This window comes from Haliotis rubra, unplaced genomic scaffold (genome assembly GCF_003918875.1).
Source record: "Haliotis rubra isolate DU_JTF1 unplaced genomic scaffold, ASM391887v1 Scf7, whole genome shotgun sequence".
Classification (NCBI taxonomy): Eukaryota; Metazoa; Mollusca; class Gastropoda; order Lepetellida; family Haliotidae; genus Haliotis; species Haliotis rubra.
In genome coordinates, this window is record NW_025767412.1 from 1,351,473 (window position 1) to 1,373,121 (window position 21,649).

Below are 21,649 nucleotides of genomic sequence, written 5' to 3' on the forward strand. Positions count from 1 at the left end.
ATTCATATAGCACAAGTTTCTGTCAAGGACTTAATCATAGAACACCAGGTGTTATTATTCATGTGCTGTAAGCATTCATATAGCACAAGTTTCTGTCAAGGACTTAATCATAGAACACCAGTTGTTATTATTCATGTGCTGTAGGCATTCATATAGCACAAGTTTCTGTCAAGGACTTAATCATAGAACACCAGGTGTTATTAATCATGTACTGTAAGCATTCATATAGCACAAGTTTCTGTCAAGGACTTAATCCTAGAACACCAGTTGTTATTATTTATGTGCTGTAAGCATTCATATAGCACAAGTTTCTGTCAAGGACTTAATCATAGAACACCAGTTGTTATTATTCATGTGCTGTAAGCATTCATATAGCACAAGTTTCTGTCAAGGACTTAATCATAGAACACCAGTTGTTATTATTCATGTGCTGTAAACATTCATATAGCACAAGTTTCTGTCAAGGACTTAATCATAGAACACCAGTTGTTATTATTCATGTGCTGTAAGCATTCATATAGCACAAGTTTCTGTCAAGGACTTAATCCTAGAACACCAGGTGTTATTATTCATGTGCTGTAAGCATTCATATAGCACAAGTTTCTGTCAAGGACTTAATCCTAGAACACCAGGTGTCACCCTTACCCTTCATTCTCCAGTGACTGATGAAAGTCCATTTACTTTATCAAAGGACATTTTGGTGCCCCACTGTTTGATATAAAACTGCAATGTATTTTATATATATATATATTTTTGTTGTTGTAAATTTATCTAATTTTCACCCCTGAATATTCCAGAACAAGGAGTTTGTCTACCGTGGAGACGAGTGTCTAAAGCTAGCCACCATCATGAGTCACCTGACCACGGAGTTCCCATCAGCCTCTATTCTCACCAGCAAGGCCCCTCCAGACGACAAAGTCCGGGAAGGGGAGCAGCAATGTATCCTTTCCTGATTGCAAGTTGTTAAATGTCCAGTTCTACACACACTCTCAACTAGTTGGTATTCTAGGTTGGAATAGGTCACGTGTATGTTGCAGGTTTATACCAGGCTGTTTGTAATTATGGTTTTTGGCTTGTCTATGTGAAGATTTCACTCACTCACTTACTCAGGGTAGGTACTGGAAACGAACAAGGTAAAGAAAAACCTTTCTATAGTTGAACACATTTCATGGTTCTGTGAATAGGGACAGTACATGTTATTTCTGATGTTAGTGATTATGGAACTGTAAAATAGATATTTGACCTTGACCCTTGTGAAGGCATCCAGATCAGCAGCGTGAAACCTGTGCCTTCTGAGAGGTCAGAGTTTCAAGGTCACACAGTTCCCATGGAGATCAGCAACTTCTACAGCGTCAACGAGGTGGATATGTTTCAGTTTGACCTACCCTACCACCGAGGAGAAAGGAATAAGGACAATGAATTTAAGGTGGGTGTTGAAAGCAACAAGTTGAGATTACAGAGTAGTAGTCTTGTGCCCTTACTTGGTCCAGCCATTGTAAAATACCATGTGTGAAATTTATACATTTCTGTGCATTCTCAGTAATAACTGACTTTTTGTTTGTTGTAAACAGGATCTTCTTAGGTGCTAATTAAATGCTCACTTGGTTTACATAAACCAGCTTACAGAAGTAACAGACAAAGATCCGTGCACCGTCAAGGATGCATCATGGGATACAATTCACATTCTGGTTTCTTGTCAAGTATTATCACACATACAGTCGTCTAATCATGAAGACGTTTTTAAACTCTCTCCCCATCTTACTGACCATTTGCTTGTAAATAATAACACCAGAATGTTATGCTTAGTGAGCACAGGCCAGATTTTCCCCCAATAAGCCTTGCCTGTCCTGAGAAGCAACTGAGGTGGATGTAGTGCTCAGGTGCTGTGTCCTTGATCATAAGATGTCATTGCCTTTCAATGATGTGAGATATCCCATATTAAAATGGGGCGGTGGGTTAGCCTAGTGGTCAAAACGTCCGCTTGTCACGCGGAAGACCCAGGTTCGATTCCCTGCATGGGTACAATGTGTGAAGGCCATTTCTGGGCTCCTCTGTCATGATATTGTTGGTATATTGCTAAAAGTGGCATAAAACTAAAGTTACTCATTCGCCCTTATTAAAACATCCACTGTTTTTTCTTCCTCAGACTAAATTATATACAGACTGCACATCATGGCAGGAATATTGTAGACTAGAGTGTAAAACACAAACCAAAATAACAAATCTGAAACTATTCAGTAAGTAAGCTACCAGTACTTTCTCTGTTTGTTTCCAGACACTGTGCCTTGAGAGAAAGGTGTTGAAGACCAGCTACAAGTTGCCAGGGATACTGAGATGGTACGAGGTGGTACAGACAGAGGTGATACATCTGCCTCCCATTCTGGTAGCGGTTGAGAACATGAGGACGGTCAACACGGAGATAGACTACCTGACCGGCCGGTGTAAGTCCAACACAGACATGTTCTTCCAGCAGTTGATGATGAGACTACAAGGGGTGATCAACAGCGTGGTCAACGGCGGCCTGCCCAAGTACCAGGAGGTAAGGGGAGACAACTGGACCTTGAGAATTATTTCCTTGATGACAACTGATGAACAAACTTCGGAAATGTCACATCTAATTTTGTATCAGTATGCATTAGATAATGTTAGAATCTGGTACTGAAGTGCACTCAACAACATGCAAACAACAAGAATATATACGATAGATTACCACTTGCAGACCTTTTACCTCTGGTTCTGCAGTTCTGCAGTGGGAGGCCAGTTTTGGTTTGACCACCATTATTAAGCTGAAATACAGCTGTAAAACTAAACTCACTCACTTATTATTGTGAGTATTTGTTATGGAAAAGTCACATCCAGCTAGCCTAATCCTGAATCAGGTTCAATTTGGACTTTTTGAGTGAGTGAGTGAGTTTAGTTTTACGCCGCACTCAGCAATATTCCAGCTATATGGCGGCGGTCTGTAAATAATCGAGTCTGGACCAGACAATCCAGTGATCAACAGCATGAGCATCGATCTGCGCAATTGGGAACCGATGACATGTGTCAACCAAGTCAGCGAGTCTGACCACCCGATCCCGTTAGTCGCCTTTTACGACAAGCATAGTCGCCTTTTATGACAAGAATGGGTTGCTGAAGACCTATTCTACCCCGGATCTTCACGGGTCTTGGACTTTTTGAACACTGCTGTGATAACAACAAACAGCACCTCAGTGTGTACGTAATGCTATATAACCACAGACCACAATTCTGTCATAAGTCACAGTGATGAGTTGTAAGTGTGATTGCAGGCCTTCTTCTGTGATGAGTTTGCATCGAAGCACCCTGATGAAGTGTGCCACCTGACGGAGCTGAAGTTGCTGTTGGTGGAGCAGGTGAGAGAGTCATTAGTCTCGCTTGATCAGGAAACTGTGTACATGGCAGAATTTGGGTTGTGATTGCAGTTGTCAAACTTTGGTATAATTCTAGAGGTATTCATATTCTTTGTTATACTTTGCTCTCATTGTGATAAAGTTGTAAGGCTGTAGAAATATGTCCCTTGTATATATTGAAACAATTTGACATCGCATATCTTAATTTGGTATTATTTGACAAAATGGCAACAAATTTTATATTGTGATCTGTGTAATAAGACACAATAATGTCATTTGGTCACTGTGTAATCATGCTTTGTCATGCAAATTAGTATTTACCGCTCAAATTGTTTTCTTGTCCTTTGAGTTAATGTTGAATACATGACTGAACTGTGTTAGTATTGATATATATTGTGAAACATTCTGACGTAACTATTTTTTCATTCATAACAAACATGTGAATTAATTCATTCTACAACTTAAACGCATTGTGGGAATGTAAACATTGCTTAACGCTTGCCATATTGCTAGTGACGCTATTACAGTGTGACATCATGCAAATATTGTACTACAGTACAGTACAAAACTCTTCCGAAACCGGTTTCGGTTTAAAACCATTTTGTCAATTTAATGCATGTAAGACGTGGGTAATAAATAAAATACCACACTCGGTCTCATTACATACGAATTATATGAAGCTTTCGCTCAGTCAGATACCATAGGAAGGACACTTGTTTCGTATAATTCGTATGTAATGAGACCTTGTGTAGTATTCTCTATATATTTTGAAAGATGCTTGATGATCATTGTTCAGAAAAACTTATGGAACTCTGATGGTAGAAAGCAATAATTTATTAAACTTGTTCAGGTATGTTGCTTGCATGTGGCCAGGTAAATATTTACCATTGAAAATCTATTACCTCTCAAATGAACACATGTTTGTTTACACCTTTGTCCTCTTGTTCCAGGTGGACCTGATGGAGCGAGGTCTGCAGAAGACCGAGTCCATGTGCACTGAGGAGATGAAGCCCCTGCAGAAGACTCTGGTGGAGATGTTCTCCAAACTTAAGCAGGACATCACCGAGTCTGTAAGTCACAGGCCGTTCCTCTCCACCCCACCTTTTCTCCACTTCCTTTCTCCACCCCACCTTACTGTCCCTCCACCCCACCTTATTTCCTCCACCCCACCTTACTTTCCTCCACCACCCCACCTTACTTTCCTCCACCCACCTTTACTTTCCTTTCACCCACCCTAACTTTCCTACACCCCCACCTTTACTTTCCCTCCACCCCACCTTTTTCCTTTCCCCACCTTACTTTCCTCCACCCAACCTTACTTTCCTACACCCCACCTTTTTGTCCTCCACCCACCTTACTTTCCTACACACCCACCTTACTTTCCTCCACCCACCTTGCTTTCCTCCACCCCACCTTACTTTCCTCCACCCACCTTACTTTCCTCCACCCCCACCTTTCCTCCACCCCACTTTACTTTCCTCCACCCAACCTTACTTTCCTCCACCCCACCTTACTTTCCTACACCCCACCTTATTTTCCTCCACCCTCCACCCCACCTTTTACTTTTCCTCCACCCCACCTTACTTCCTTCTCCACACCACCTTACTTTCCTCCACCCACCTTACTTTCCTACACCCCACCTTACTTTCCTCCACCTCACCTTACTTTCCTACACCCCACCTTACTTTCACCTACCACACTTGTAGCCTTGTAATGACATTTAGAACTGGCACTGGTACAAACTGAAACTGCAAGATTCAGCCTCATGTTAACACCAACTTGCACACTGGCATGTTGATATTTTGCTGTTCAAAGAACATAGACTTCAGCTGGAAAACAGAATGGTGAGGAACTGACTTGGAGCAGTGACTGAAGACCACACAGACAGTGATTGAATGACTGTTGCTGTTCATATCATGACATTTTATGAAGTAAACGAAAATGATCTGATCTCAACAATATCAAAACTCAATGCTTTAGACCAGTGTGATTTCCATGATTCCAGGGGTCTCCGAGAGCGGGAAGGTTACGGGGTGGATCTCTGGGAGCAGTGCCTCGCCCCGGCACCCCCGGGAGCGGATCCCTCAACTCAAGCAGCAGGTAAGACTCTGAAGTTCGATTTCTACATGAGTTAGTTATGCAACCCCATGCATGCTGTGATAGTGCAAGAATATTGTTTAAGGCAGCATGAAACCAGACTGACTCAAGAACTCTCTGTTTCAGCAACAGGTCCTCCATCACTTCAGCAGAGGCCATTTCCCAGGACGGAGACAACATCTACATGGACCCACCTGAGGTAAACCTGCCATTAGCTGGCCTTCAGCCATGTAGTGGAAACACTTTTTGATGGAGCGTTACATGGGGGCAGAAAAACAAAACAATAATTATTTCAGCCAAAGGTGGCTTAGAAATATCGGTTTGAGTAATTTTTAATAAAAATGTATGTACAAAAATAATAATAATATAATGATATAGTACACTTATGCAGCACGTTCCATATGGTGGAAAACTTCTAGTGCAGTGGCTTGTGAACAGTTTATTATACCTGGTCAAATTCTATTCTGAACTCCCTTGGGAGTGTACAGATGTGTTCATCTCTAAAGTCTTAAAGCAAGTGCTTGTCATGAGTTGTCACAGCTCAGTCAGTTGGTAGTACATGTATATGTATTGGAGTTATTGACAAATGTTTAAAAAATCCTTAATTAGAAGTACATTCATTTCACATTTGTGAAAGGTGAGTGAAGTGTTATCTTGTGCTCCCCCTGTTGTTTTATCAAGGTAGATCCACTGCTGCCTGTAAGTATGCTCCATTACTGGTGCAGGGTGTCTGTCATTGTACACTAGGTACATGGTCGACAACTACTCATATCTTCTAGCTATCTGTATCCTACAGTTGTGACTAACTTAATTTACCCTACAGATGCTTCTAACTTAGTGTATCCTACTTGTGGGTTCATAAATGTCTGAGACCTGCATCATCAGGACTCTCCTCCCACAGGCAGCTGACTTTCCATGATATAACTGGAATACTGCTTCAAGGGGCATACAACCTAACTCACAGACTCACTTACTCGCTGATGTATCATACAGTTCCATCTAAGTTGACTAATCCTTCAGTATTGATGGACTTACTCAGTATTGATATGTGCCATTGTACTGGCTTCAGTTATGTAATGTATCCTACAGTTCATTCTACAGGACCTAATGTGTCCTACAGTTGATTCTACAGGGACTTGATGTATCCTACCATTCTGGCTTTCATTATTTGATGTATCCTGTATCACTGACTCAGTGACTTGATGTATCATACAGCTGAGGCAACAGATACTTAATATATACTACAGTTCACAGTACAAATACTTTATGTATCCTACAGTTAACAGTACAGATACTTTATGTATCTTGCCGTTAAGGCGACAGGGACTGGCTACAGGGTTTATAATGCTCTGGTATATTGTTGGTTGCATTCATTATGTGTGAATACGACCATTAAAGGTGTTTTGATTTTTTGTGCCTTGCTAAAGCAAGTTCCCTTGTACTAGGTCAAATTCTATTATTTCTGTATCAGGATTTTACTTCATAATGTCAACATTAAGGAAAGAAAGCCAGGATATTGAAAAGTTGAAGTTGAGTTCATTTCCATTTAATACTCGTAAAAATAAGGAAACACCATGTATTTTGTTTTTTCTTGTTGTTCATCAACAGTGCCTGAACAGTGTCACTGTAAGGCAGTAGGGTAGCCAAGTGGTTAAAGTGTTTGCTAGGATTTGATGCCTACTCAGGTACAAGATTTAGTGCTTGTTATTGCACAGGGTAGTCAGTTTCTCTGCAGGGCAGTAGGGTAGCCAAGTGGTTAAAGTGTGTGCTAGGATTTGATGCCTACTCAGGTACAAGATTTAGTGCTTGTTATTGCACAGGGTAGTCAGTTTCTCTGTAGGGCAGTGGGGTAGCCAAGTGGTTAAAGTGTTTGCTAGGATTTGATGCCTACTCAGGTACAAGATTTAGTGCTTGTTATTGCACAGGGTAGTCAGTTTCTCTGCAAGGCAGTAGGGTAGCCAGGTGGTTAAAGTGTTTGCTAGGATTTGATGCCTACATAGGTACAAGATTTAGTGCTTGTTATTGCACAGGGTAGTCAGTTTCTCTGTAGGGCAGTGGGGTGGCCAAGTGGTTAAAGTGTTTGTTAGGATTTGATGCCTACTCAGGTACAAGATTTAGTGCTTGTTATTGCACAGGGTAGTCAGTTTCTCTGTAGGGCAGTGGGGTAGCCAAGTGGTTACAGTGTTTGCCCAGGTTTGAATCCAACAGGGGTACTATGTTTGGTCCTTTTTCTGAACAGTGTTGTCAGTTTCACTGCAGGGCAGTAGGGTAGCCAAGTGGTTAAAGTGTTAGCGCGAGTGGAAATGTGTGAAAAGCATTTTTGGTGTCACCTACCATAATATTGCATGAAAATAATTATAAAAGCGTTATATAACTATATTCAGTAACTGAAGCTGTGACTATCTATAATGGTATGGTGACAAAATTTAAATTTGAGTCCACTGACTGTGGTCCCTACCCGCTTAGGTGCTTACAAGTTCTTCATTTTCTCATACAGTTACAGGGGGTTGTGGGGTAACCTGGTGGTTAAAGCGTTTGCTCGTCACGCTGAAGACCCGGGTTCGATTTCGATTCCCCACATGGGTGCAATGTGTGACGCCCATTTCTGTCATATTGCTGGAATATTGCTAAAAGCAGCGTAAAACTCACTCACTCACTCATACGGTTAACATTATAGCCTTAGTGTTGTTGCAATTTACCACAAGAAGCTCTACTGTTGCTTGTGTTCAGCAGCAAGATTAATGGTACTAAAGTGTCTCAGTGTTAAGCTTCAGGCAAATATACTACTCAAAAGAAGTTAAGGAACACACTACCAATTATAAATAGTAACATCAAAGAATCACATGTTCTAAAGTTCTGTTGAGCAGTATATATTCATAGTGCTGACAGCCTGTGTAAAATATACCGATTGTTATCAGTTAAGTTTAATGCCTTGACATCTTTGTTTGATAAGATATACTAAAATAATATCAACAAAAGTTAAATCATTGATAATTTTATTGAGAAATTTGCAGTTTCGGTTTAAGCAAATAGATGTTTTGTGGTTGAAAGTTGCAGATTGATTTCAAATGCTACTTTTATGAAGTTGTCTACGGAAGCAACTTATTTCATAACATCCCAGTTAATACAGATGTGAAGTTTTCCTATATGTTATGGTGTTTTCTGTCTTATTTTCTGGATGACCCTGGTTTTGATTGTTAGGACTCGGGTATACCTCCCCTTCCCCCTGAGAAACGGAGAATTGGCTCCCGTCTTGCAAACTATGGGGCTTACCTGGGGGTCAGCAGGCACCCCCCATTCCCTCCCGCCCGGCCTCTGCGCTGGTGTCCGGATCGGCACTACAACAGGTTTGTTACTACAAGGCTACATGGAAGGGAGGCTCACTGGCATTGGTCTCTCTCAGGAGTCCACTCGGACATGGACAGTTAGGGCCACACTGGTCAGGAAATGCTCTTCCCCTGTGTAGCAATACTGTATGGTGTCAGCTACTTGGCATCCAGGACATCAGACTGCTGCAGGACTCACTGCAGGACTCACTGCCAGTAGCCTCCCACCTGTAGGTTTGTGAATGGAGCATGTTGACTGTTGTACAGAGCTCTCTCCTCCTCCATGTTGCCTGTCTGTCTACATGTCTACAGAGCCGGAAGTGCTGGCAGACCTCATCCACATCTATGGTTGTTGTTGTGTGTTTGTTTCTTCGTATTTCTGTTTTTAGTATTAATCTTTTTACGATATTGCTTTACTATGAGTTCTGAATGACTTCCTGTTCGTTATCTAAAGCTTCCAAGTCTCCTCCTTTGCCGTTAAGATTGGATTACGCTGAGCAGTTACTGTACTTGGATAGGTTGCCATCTTTGATGTCCTCTCTTTTCTGTGATATCGCTGCTGAAGACTGCCACCCATCTCAACTTGAGGGGTTCGTTGCTGTCACTCTTAAACATTGGTTTGTCTGTGCCAGGATTCATTACTACCTCCTACAATGAAACATTACTAATCCTAAACGTGTTTTCAGCTTATGCCACTATCAAGAAGCTGTAATGACTAGATCTATTTGCTTGGAAACTATTTTCCTGAAACCTTACTAACAGCCGTTATATTGTCATCCATGTTTCTGTGCGTCTTTTTTGGATGGTATCCACACCTTCTTACTTGTCTCATAAATGTATTAATATATTTGTTTGTTTGCTTTTTTATGCCAACTCAGCAATATTCCAGCTATTTGATGGCAGTTTTTTAATAATTGTGTCATTGATTGATATCATGGCCAACAATCCTGTAGGTGTTTGACATGCCATCGACAGTGTTGTAGAGTCCAACAAATTATCTCAGGATAAGTACAGTGCTAATGGACATGAGGTACTCATAGACACAGCTATGACACAATAAATATTGTGTTACCATAGCTTGTTTCTAGTGAAAATAGGTCTGTGGAAACTCACTTGTTCACCAGTCTAAGTAAACTTAGGCTCTAACAAAACCTAGTAGAAGGTCGTGTCAGCTAACCTTTTGGACTGACCAATCAGAACACAGCTTACCAAATCGCGAAAGTTAACATTCGCACATACCGTTTGAACTTTTATCTAATAAACTTGAACGATTCTGAATCAGGAGATAAACGTACTGTGTTGGGAAATTAGATGAATGTTAGGCAGAATTGATAGTCTCTAAATTTCATTTGGAACTGAACGCATAGCGTTAGACGCATTTTCTCGAGTTCCAAACTTTAGAGCGAAGTCTTCAATTTGGAAACATTTTCAATTGATCTCTTGTACAAGCACAACTGATTCCTGACAGTGGCCTCTGGCATTGTTTCAATAGAAAGGAAACAAGAATTTCATTGCCTTAACCATGTGTTACACTGTCACAATATATTGCAATACGCCAACACACATTACAATATATCGCAATGTGAAAATGTTGGCAATACCCAACCCTAGTCATAGTACAATACAGATGGGATGCATTACCTGATTCCACGTCTGCGGGGACCGCTCCTTACCCAGAAATTCATGCATCTTGAAATATTCTGATAGTGATGCATAAGTACATATGTATGGGGTCAATGTGGGCCAACAATGCAAGCGATATATTAAAACATTTTAAATAGATTGCTGCACAATCATAAGAAGCCCTTCCTTAGATACCCAACACTGTACTGCATGTAGCAAGATTAAAGTTAGTCCGTTGGTCAGTCTGGCTGACTTGGTTGACTGTTACAGTGCTCTTAATATCAACCCTAGGTTTGTGTGACCAAGACTAAATATTTTCATGCCTCCATGGTTTGACTTTAATAAAGTCAACTATGTTGTAAAATAGAAACAGAACGTTTGTTGGAACTGATCTCAGTCGCCATGCTGCCATGCGGATGTCATCTTAAGTTATGAAGATGATTATGTAACATCTGTTATGTTTGGGATTACACTTTCTTAGTGAAGTACAGATTGTACTACTTTTGTTGGGTTTTCTCCATCTGGGATTCGAACCCCCGTCAGATCGCCAGCACACAAAGTCAGCTGCCTAGACTGATCAGCCACCGTGGCTTCCAGCATGATTATGCCCAATAGATTGAAGTATTTGCAAGGGTTATAGAAACATTTTTGAATAGTTACAAACTGACAGAAATTTTGTCAATATTACCCAAGAATTCAATAACCAGCTTATACTCAACAATCCATGGCCTTGACGAGCATCACCAAGACCATATACTGATATATGGCCTCTGGCATCAAGTATCGTGTTTTTCAACAGCCTGAACATACTTGCAAGGGTTAGGGAAACATTTTCAAACAATTACAGACTGACAGAAATTATTGTCAATATTACAAGTTTGCAACACCAATAATGAATAACCTTGAGAAGCATATATCGTCTACATAAACAAGTGGAACATGCAAGGCTACTTAAATGTTTTTAAAACTAACTTCAGTAAATTTCAATCTAAATTTCTTACATAATATTTTGTACAAGTTGACACAGATTTGTTGTGTGATACAGCTGTATTTCATGTGGCAAGTGTAACATGCCGACCGTCACAAGTTAATGAGAGGAAAGCGTGTAAAATGATACTTCCGGGGTACTACCTAGTATGAGACATACTTCAAGTTATAATTAAGATTGGCAGGTCCTTAATGGCTTGTTAATATAGCAATGATCAGTCTGTTCTTGCCAGCTCTAAGGTCAAGTTAGTCTGTTTGTGACATATTGAAGTGAGTATAACTAGTGGATTGGTAGATGTGTTAGTTGTAGGTTATTGTTGATTCCTTTTGTGTGGATATGTAGATGTAGATGTGGATATGTTGATGTATTTCTCAGTTTCTTGTTTTTGTGAATATTGGTTGTGCAACTGTTGTGATGCTGGGAATGTGATTTTCTGTTGGTATTTTACATGTCTATGTATTTTTGTTGGTGCGAATGCTCAATTGTACTACTTTCTGACCACTCTTGTCTGATAAACTGGGTTTTTTTGTCTTTCATTCCAATTTTATGGGATTTTATAGGAACTTTTTCTAAACATTTCTGCTTCATCTAAAACACTAAACATCAATTTCTTTTTTACTAATAGTTAATTTTGATATGCTTCCATAATTATTGAAAATTAAAAATACATCAGTTTTCATACAAAGTATCTCTTAATCATACAACAATGAAAGTGTAAAGGTGTTGTTTGATATTGGTGTTTCAGTGTGAGTACAGAAGTCACAAGTGTTAACACCAGATGTTCAGCTGACTATCAGTAGTGATATTGTATATATTGTTTCAGCACACTGTACTGATTCTGTGTAGATATTGTTGCAAGTGATAACACTGTATATATTGTTGCAACCGACTGTATTGGTAAGTGTATATATTGTTGCAACTGACTATACTGACACCATGTGTATATTGTTGCAACTGACTGTACCACTACTGTGTATATATTGTTGCAACTGACTACCAGTACTGTGTATATATGGTTGCAACTGACTATACTGACACTGTGTATATATTGTTGCAACCGACTGTATTGGTAAGTGTATATATTGTTGCAACTGACTATACTGACACTGTGTATATATTGTTGCAACCGACTGTATTGCTACTGTGTATATATTATGCTGCAACTGATGGTATATATTGTTGCAACCGACTGTATTGCTACTGTGTATATATTGTTGCAACTGACTATACTGACACCATGTGTATATTGTTGCAACTGACTGTACTGATACAGTGTATATATTGTTGCAACTGACTGTACTGCTACTGTGTATATATTGTTGCAACTGACTGTACTGATACTGTGTATATATTGTTGCAACTGACTGTACTGCTACTGTTGTATATATTTGTTGCAACTGACTACTGACACCATATATGTATATTGTTGCAACTGACTGTACTGATACAGTGTATATATTGTTGCAACTGACTGTACTGCTACTGTGTATATATTGTTGCAACTGACTGTACTGATACTGTGTATATATTGTTGCAACTGACTGTACTGATACAGTGTATATATTGTTGCAACTGACTGTACTGATACAGTGTATATATTGTTGCAACTGATTGTACTGATGCCATGTGTATATTGTTTCAGGTGATAATAATGATAATGACTACAGTGAGTTTTGTAGACTGCAGCCTACATTGACAATATGTATATATATGTTTCAGCTAACAAATCGACTGCAGCAGTCACGAGGTGTTACCGGTAGTGACCCAGTGCTCAACCAGTCTCCCAGTAGTCAGAGAGGTAAGTAGTCAGAGAGGTAGTCAGCCATCTCTCCATGAATGAGGAGTCTTACCCTGTAGCGACCCAGGAGAGATTTGATCACCAGTAACCTATTCTTGTCATGTGAGGTGACTAGAATGAATCAGACCCATGAATATCTGGCTTAGAATTGTTCTCCAGCAACCCATGCTTGTCATAAGAGGCTACGAACAGGATCGGGTGCATAGAATGATGATCATGCTGTTGATCACTGGATTGTCTGGTCCAGACTCAATCATTTACAGACCACGGCCATATAGCTGGCGTGTGGCGATAAATAACAAACTAACAAAACAAACAAAAGATGGATCAGGCAGTCACACTTTGTTGAATATGTGTCATGATGCCCCAATAGCATGTTGCTCATAGTATCGACCATTGGCTTAGTTACAGGCCGCTATGATAGATCAGGAATATATCTGATTGTCATAGTAACTATCATCACTGAATCACTTGCCAGACTGTCAGCATCAACAACCATTATGAACACATCTTATTTGTTCACATGCATTTTGTGCCATATTGAGGCCATCTTTATGTTTACCATATATCTGGATCAAATCCAAGTCATAAACGATTTTCACTACAGAATATCTTTCAAATATCTTGTGAGATCAAACCATAAACAATCAAAACTGCGTAATATTTTTCAAGGTAAACTGCATGTCAGATAAACCACAAACCCTTGTTTGCCTGGACATCCTGTGTTGTGGACAGTTACTGCTGATATAAGTCATATAAGTCCCTACATTTGTTTATTACACGCATGTTCTGAATATCTTTATGAGATTATTTTGGATAGTTGAAACCAGGTGTTTTGTAACCACTTGAAAGTTATCCAATGAGTGTTGTGTAACCAAACTAGGTTATTCAACGATAGTAACGTCATGATGCTGAACTGCTTTAGTGCAAGTGACCTTCTGTTGCCTCCTTGATATTTTAAATTAACATTCAAGTAGCTTTTGATAAAAAAATGTCAGGCAAACAAAACATTAGTTTTGTGGATAGTTAAAATTCAATTTCGGTGTGTCCTGGGGATTAGTATTATTTTTCAATTGATTATTTTTAATTGTTTATTTTCATGTGTAAAGTAGTCGTGACAGAGTTAGCTCCCTTTTGTTTTGTTTCCATTTGGCATCATCTGCTTGATGTTCGATTCTTTGAATGTACCGTTTTCCCGTCCTATGTGTTATGAATAGATCACAAAACTCGTGAGTGTTGAATATGGAAAATATTCCAACGAGACATGTTTAAACGTTTTGATTTATTCACGAGCTTTCACCCCTTGTGAACAGATCAAAACGTTTAAACATATCTCGTTGGAATATTTTCCATATTCAACACCTACTTGTTTTGTAATATCTATTTATCCAACTAATTTGAAAAACACTGAGCACTAGTAGTATCACAACACAGTCTAAATGTGATGACATTGCTCTCAGTGAGAACAGCAACATATAATCTTTCTACTCCTTCATGTTAAAGTTGTATACACATTACCATGGTAAATACCTGGGTATCATGATCTTTGTGTGATTGTAGCTCTGACCACCTCAGTGTCCAGCTCCAACCTTGGGTCAGGCTCAAGGACATCCGATACACCGACCATGCAGCGAATGGTGTCGAGCCCAGATGCATCAAACACTGACCCCTCCACGCCCCCACCCCTGCCCCAGAGGAGGACCTCTAATGCTGCAGGTAAGACTACTAAACTTACTGGAGTATATTGTACAAACCTGACTTTCCTGGAATATATTGCACTATACTAGGATTGTGTGAGATTGTTTACATGTGTTTTAGGTAAATCTTTGTCTTAATTCTTCTCCATCACTCTGCAGAAATTGGAACTGGAATCCTGAACACAAGACCACCTCCCCCGCCACCCAGGCAGTCCACACATGGTGAGTAAAGGCAGGGATAATCTACAACAGGGATAGGTCACTCACTTGCTTTCTTTACCATTTGTACTAATTAGCGTGTGCCTCCTCATGCTCCAACGCACACAGTGACTTGGTTCGTTCCCAGCGCAACTTTGGCTGCGTTTAACAGTACTTCAGCTGGTTTATTGTATCAGTCGGAACTTTAGAATGAATGAATGAATGAATGAATGAATAGCAAGTATTAAGAGCAAGAACTATATGTGAATGAATGGAAGAAATAAAGAAAGAGAACAAAAGAAAGAAATACGTATGTGCATGAATGAAAGAATACATGATACACCACGGCCATCCCTCCCCAAACATGTTAAAGAACACAAAACTATCGCTAGAACACATGTGTTAACATCAGCTGCCCTTTTTAAAAAAAAAACTACTTTGAGACCTTTTTTACATTTGTAATTAATTCAGATATCTTATAGCATGTGTGGAATGGCATGGGCATTGACAGAATGTTAACTGACACTGTCACAGACCCCTCAAAAACAGAAAGTTTAGAACTATTACAGAGCGTTGTAAACACCTTTCCAGTTTTGTCAAATACTAAGATCAACAAGAAAGAAAGAAAGAAGTTTTAGAACTATAACACTCAAGCATCACAAGCATCAATGGCGGATCAGAACGGATCGGTGATATGTCATATTTTTCACCCACATCAAACAAATTTTTTTAAATGATAAAACTATCACTATTACTTGCAAGAGCCTTTCAACTAAAGGTATATTTCCCTAACGAATATGTGAAAGAAGTTTTTAGCGATAGAATTTAGTCTTTCTTCGCTGTGTACCGAGAATTGAAGGTTTTCAGTTGTCACAACACTCAGTGAATGTGATCAGCTGTTGAAAATATACCGGGCTCAATCTTAAATTCTAAGCTGCCGCCATATTGGCTACACTGGTCATGTGACGAGCCAAGGCATACGCTAAGGGGCTTTTCGAGGAGTGACCACTCCTCATTATATAGTCTCCCTGGTAAAGGCAACAGTCCTACCTCCCTACAGCCTCTCCCACCAGATGACACACGTACCTCCCTCTTCCCCCACCACCTAGACAGTCCACACATGGTGAGTACAGGCAGCAGCTCCTCACCTCACCACAACCTCACCCAGCAGACACCAACCCTACCTCCCACCCCACCCATCAGACTCCGTCCCTACTGCCCAGACAGTACAGACATCACCCCTCACCTCCCCACCACCTCACCCTCCAGACACCACCCATACCTCCAATCCCACCCATGAGACACCACCCAACCTCCCACCCCAACCCATCAGAGTCCGTCCCTACTGCCCAACCCACCCATCAGAGTCCGTCCCTACTGCCCAGACAGTACATCCAGGTATCACCCCTCACCTCCCCCACTACCTCACCCTCCAGACACCACCCCTACCTCCCACCCCAACCCATCAGACACCATCCCAACCTCCCACCCCACCCATCAGAGTCCGTCTCTACTGCCCAGACAGTACATGCAGACATTACCCCTCACCTCCCCACCACCTCAACCACCAGACACCACCCCTACCTCCCACCCCACCCATCACACTCTGTCCCTACTGCCCAGACAGTACATACAGACATCATCCCTCACCACCTCACCTTCCAGACACCACTCCAACCTCCCACCCCACCCATCAGACTCCGTCCCTACCGCCCAGACAGTACAGACATCTCCCCTCACATTCCAATCACCTCACCCACCAGACATCTCCCCTCACCTCCCTACCAGCCCCCAGACCTTGCACACATGAATGGACACATCCTGAGACACAAATGAGCACTTCTATACCTGCACACTGGATGTGAGAGAAGCTTTTTTCTCCTTTACAGTGAAGCCAACTGCCATAGTTTCTTTTCTGCTCCCATGATAGAGATACGTATTTACTGATTCATTTTTCCTTGAACAGATTTGCGGTTCCTGTCATACAATGTCCCCTCCCCAACATCGGGCAATGTACCCCCAGTACCTGAAGAGAAACCAGCCGTACCCAGCAGAGCAAGGGTAACTGTTCATCCTTGAGTTGTTCTTTGCTGAGAATCTGTGCCTTGTACTTGTGCTGGATAAATTTCCAAGATTAAATCTGTATGATTAGATGTTGGATGATGCTCCTCAAATATGAATATTTATCACCTTAGAAATGCTGCTTAAATTGACAGACAAGTAACAACTTTTGAATAGAAAGCAGATATATTTATGAAAAAACAATAGTCAGTCAGGTCGTCCTGAGTTTACACTTCAGTCCTGTGTCATCTTCTCGGTGGATTTCCTGAACAAGATCTACATGTTTGTTATTTCTCCACAGAATCTTAGTGCTGTCAATGGATCATTTGATCAAGGCTTAACTGCTGTGAAAGAACAAGCCAGTGGGGAAGACAAGATCCCCCCTCTGCCTCCACGTGTGCCCCCACGGCCCTCCATCCCGCCCCTCCCAGAGGTAGGCACATCATCTCAAGCGTCACCTAAAGAAAGTGCTACTCCACCCCCACCTGTTCCTAAACGAACAAGCATGTACAGAGGGGTATCCTCTGGTAGTGTTGAAGACACCCACATGTAGGAAAAGACTGAACGGTATGTTCAGGAGGATGTCCTCCTGTGTTTGAAGACAACCATTGTAGGACGAGATTGAACTGTTTGTCAAGGACGTCCTCCAGTGATGAAGAAACCCAGATGTGGAAGAAGATTGAACTCTTTGTCCAGGAGGACGTCCTTAGTGATGAAGAAACCTACTCGCAGGAGGAAACTGACCACTTTGTCAAGGAGGACATCCTCTTGTTAACAATGTTAGAAAACTGAAAACGTTCAGAAAGATGTCTTCTTGTGTTGATGACACCCACTTGTTGAAGACTGAATAATTTGTCAAAGAGGATGTCCTCTTGTTGTGTTGAAGACACCATGATAGGGATCAGTACCAACATACTTCTACAGACAGACATCACTTTGTACATAGAGACTGACACAGTGTGTAGAGGAAGACATAGCTACCATGGAGGACACCATGGAAACACTGGGACCAAGATGAGGATCTGTTCTGGACACAAGATGGCAGAGAAGCTGATCATCAGATTGTGGATCTTCCTCTATTTATATACCCAGCTGTGGGATGTACACCAGCAGTGCTGGAAGGCCTTCTCTTATTTAAGTCATTAAGACAAAGAACCTTGACAGAAAGTTTTTCTCGTGGTGCAGCTAAGACATATGCTTTTGTTTGGACAAGGAAGAAAACAAAACACGTAGGGCTTCACAAAGGTCACAGTTTAATATTTAGCTCTATTAAGACATTTAGGAGAAGTAGAAGCTGAAATTATGATTTGTCTTGAAATGTATATTTTCTTTTGAAAATTGTATGAGGCATTATGAGAACTTGAGAAATTATGATTTGTCTTGAGTTATGAATTTTCTTGTTAAAACACTTTTTTTCATTTGTCATGCCAAATATGGATTCTATGTATTGCCTATGTAACAGACCTAGGGTCGTAGTGTTAGTGTTGATCTCAAGGCAAACCTTTACACATGTATGTATCTCCATGGCTTTCAAATAACCTAGAATGTAAATTCAATCACTTACTCAATCATCTTAATTGGTAAGGGGAACAAATGAACCAAAGACAAATTTATAATGTGTTCCATTTCCGTCAGTAACGTTTGTGATTGTCCTGGATAATACACAACTACATTTACTTCATGAAGTGTAGAAACATTTCATTATTGAAGTTTGGGTGTGGAAGTTTACATCACTGAGTTTATCTGGTCTGCATGCTTGTTACAGTGAAACCTTGTCTGTAATACCCGGGTAAATCTAGAATCCCCTGGAATTTCTGGGTTGCAGTAGGTCCCTGGGACCCTGTACTAGTCGTGCTGGGATTTTTTATCTGAGTAGGTCAACAGCAGCATATGCTTGTCGCTCCATTAGGATGGGTCCACAGCCTTCATGTCGGTTGTAAGAAACTACTTAATGCATCACAAGGCCAGGCTTGGTGACATGTCAGATTGAGCATTATATCATGATGACATCATGACTTGTAGCTCATTATATCAATCACTGGATTGTCTGGCCTGAATTTGATGATTACAGACTACCGTCACTAAGTCAGAATAGTGCTGAGTGTAGCGTTGACAAACAAATGATACATGACGGTAACTGATAGAAATTCTATTTGTAAAAAGGGAAGTAACTCTGTTCCCATGATTCAGAAATATGTTGATCAGAATGTAATTGGAAATGCTACTACCCTGATTACTGGTTTCACAGTATTTTAGAAAGTGATGCTCAGACTGGCCATAATGTTTGGTGACATAATATCCCTTTCTTAGACTCGCTTTGCTCCATCATGGTGGAACCTGTGGAAGGATGTACATAGATGAAATGTGTATATAACAGAGATAATATTATTGTACATTCCTGTTCCGTTTCATATTGAATGCTAATCATGACGTCGTTTTCTGGAAATTTTATACTGGTTACCCAGGACTTAGTTTTATTTAATATTTGAATGTGAATTTAATTAATATTTGAATGTGAATTTAATTAATATTTGAATGTGAATTTAATTAATATGGGTACATAACATTTTATCAATATTATAGCACCTCCCACAGTACCATTGCTATAGTGTTGAGAACTGTGAAATAGTCAGACCATGTGTCTCCAAGTATATCTTGCACGAAATGCTGTACTTGCTCTGAAAGACTCCCTAATGCTGTTGATCACTGGATTGTCTGGTCCAGACACGATTATGTACAGACCGCTGCCATATAGCTGGAATATTGCTGAGTGCGGCGTTAAACAACAAACCAACCAACCAGTATGAAAGACTCCAGCTATAAATAGACTGAGGTTCTCGGAAGGTGTCTGGATCATGGGTAACACTGATGTGTCGACATGTGATATGTGACAGCTGATTTAAGGTTAACAAGAGCAGTGTTGAATCTGGGTAACATTGACATGACATTGCAACTAAGCTGACATCTATATTAAGGTTATCAGAAGCAGTTTGAAACTTGAGTAACTCTGACATTAATCTCGAGATGTGTGGTACCTATATAAGTGGTGACAGAAGCCGTTTGAAACTTGAGTAACTCTGACATTAATCTCGAGATGTGTGGTACCTATGTAAGTGGTAACAGAAGCCGTTTGAAACTTGAAACTCTGACATTAATCTCGACTGTGTGGTACTATATAAGTGGTCACAGAAGCAGTTTAAACTCTAACTCTGACATTAATCTCGAGATGTGTGGTACCTATATAAGTGGTGACAGAAGCCGTTTGAAACTTGAGTAACTCTGACATTAATCTCGAGATGTGTGGTACCTATATAAGTGGTAACAGAAGCCGTTTGAAACTTGAGTAACTCTGACATTAATCTTGAGATGTGTGGTACCCGAAACTTGATACATGGTTAACTCGGATGAAGCCGTTTGAAACTTGAGTAACTCTGACATTAATCTTAAGTGGTCACAGATGTGTGGTACCTATATAAGTGGTGACAGAAGCCGTTTGAAACTTGAGTAACTCTGACATTAATCTCGAGATGTGTGGTACCTATATAAGTGGTGACAGAAGCCGTTTGAAACTTGAGTAACTCTGACATTAATCTCGAGATGTGTGGTACCTATATAAGTGGTCACAGAAGCAGTTTGAAACTTGAGTAACTCTGACATTAATCTCAGATGTGTGTCCTATATAATTAATCTTGAGATGGTCACAGAAGCCGTTTGAAACTTGAGTAACTCTGACATTAATCTCGAGATGTGTGGTACCTATATAAGTGGTGACAGAAGCCGTTTGAAACTTGAGTAACTCTGACATTAATCTCGAGATGTGTGGTACCTATATACAAGTGGTCACAGAAGCCGTTTGAAACTTGAGTAACTCTGACATTAATCTCTGAGATGTTAACCTATATAAGTGGTCTGAAGCAGTTGAAACTCTGACATTAATCTTCAAGATGTGTGGCACCTATGTACATGGTCACAGAATCTTATAGAATTTCTGAGAGTTGAATTAAGGTTCACAGAATCTTATAGAACCACAGATGACAGGAGATTGTTGCAAGCATTTTCCAAACATATCATCTCTACTGTATTCAGTCAGGTTACGTCAGTGCCACAATATCATTTAACCCAGAAACTGTCAAGAACAGGTGCATGTTTCAAGTTATATTTGCTTGTATAATCTTCGTGTTATTTCAGTTTTCACCAGTATTTGATGTATCCGAAAGTTTGATGAAGTGTCTGAATGTGATTTGATAAACAAGGGAGTAGTCAGAGAACATCAGTATTTATTTGTTGATGATGATGATGATGATGATTGGTGGTATATGAATGATAGTTAATTATTAATACAAATTCATTTTCAGAATTCCTGTCCCTCAATATATGAAATTGTAGATGCTCTTGCTAATACAGACATGTACCATCAATTTGCAGTAATAATAGAGTAAAGATTTTTCTATCGTGATACTTAAATACTGATATAATCAACTAATTACTAA

General features: G+C 40.2%; 1 protein-coding gene and 2 long non-coding RNA genes across 5 annotated transcripts in view; 2 read left to right on the plus strand and 1 right to left on the minus strand.

Moving 5' to 3' along the window:
- LOC124258690 (dedicator of cytokinesis protein 3-like) overlaps nucleotides 1-19,818 on the plus strand; it is a 150,582-nt gene extending 130,764 nt beyond the window's left edge. The window contains exons 41-53 of one of the 3 annotated variants that reach the window (XM_046692763.1): nucleotides 798-939; nucleotides 1,260-1,426; nucleotides 2,276-2,539; nucleotides 3,291-3,374; nucleotides 4,322-4,441; nucleotides 5,377-5,471; nucleotides 5,595-5,667; nucleotides 6,150-6,167; nucleotides 13,125-13,203; nucleotides 14,764-14,919; nucleotides 15,060-15,122; nucleotides 17,065-17,159; nucleotides 17,461-19,818. In XM_046692763.1, coding sequence (XP_046548719.1) covers nucleotides 798-939; nucleotides 1,260-1,426; nucleotides 2,276-2,539; nucleotides 3,291-3,374; nucleotides 4,322-4,441; nucleotides 5,377-5,471; nucleotides 5,595-5,667; nucleotides 6,150-6,167; nucleotides 13,125-13,203; nucleotides 14,764-14,919; nucleotides 15,060-15,122; nucleotides 17,065-17,159; nucleotides 17,461-17,712 — 1,608 coding nt within the window. In that variant the 3' untranslated portion in view covers nucleotides 17,713-19,818. Of the gene's footprint in view, nucleotides 1-797; nucleotides 940-1,259; nucleotides 1,427-2,275; nucleotides 2,540-3,290; nucleotides 3,375-4,321; nucleotides 4,442-5,376; nucleotides 5,472-5,594; nucleotides 5,668-6,149; nucleotides 6,168-8,669; nucleotides 8,816-13,124; nucleotides 13,204-14,763; nucleotides 14,920-15,059; nucleotides 15,123-17,064; nucleotides 17,160-17,460 lie in introns of those variants that run through there. The other 2 variants (XM_046692764.1, XM_046692766.1) reach the window with 2 other exon arrangements.
- A 388-nt stretch (nucleotides 19,819-20,206) lies between these two features.
- On the minus strand, nucleotides 20,207-20,988 carry LOC124258692. The gene is made up of 4 exons (XR_006893651.1): nucleotides 20,916-20,988; nucleotides 20,628-20,767; nucleotides 20,397-20,466; nucleotides 20,207-20,264 (listed from the first exon to the last, which is right to left on the minus strand). It is a non-coding gene; the product is annotated as an uncharacterized LOC124258692 (long non-coding RNA).
- Nucleotides 20,709-21,093, plus strand: LOC124258691. The gene is made up of 3 exons (XR_006893650.1): nucleotides 20,709-20,775; nucleotides 20,854-21,023; nucleotides 21,078-21,093. It is a non-coding gene; the product is annotated as an uncharacterized LOC124258691 (long non-coding RNA).
- The last annotated feature ends 556 nt before the right edge of the window (nucleotides 21,094-21,649 follow it).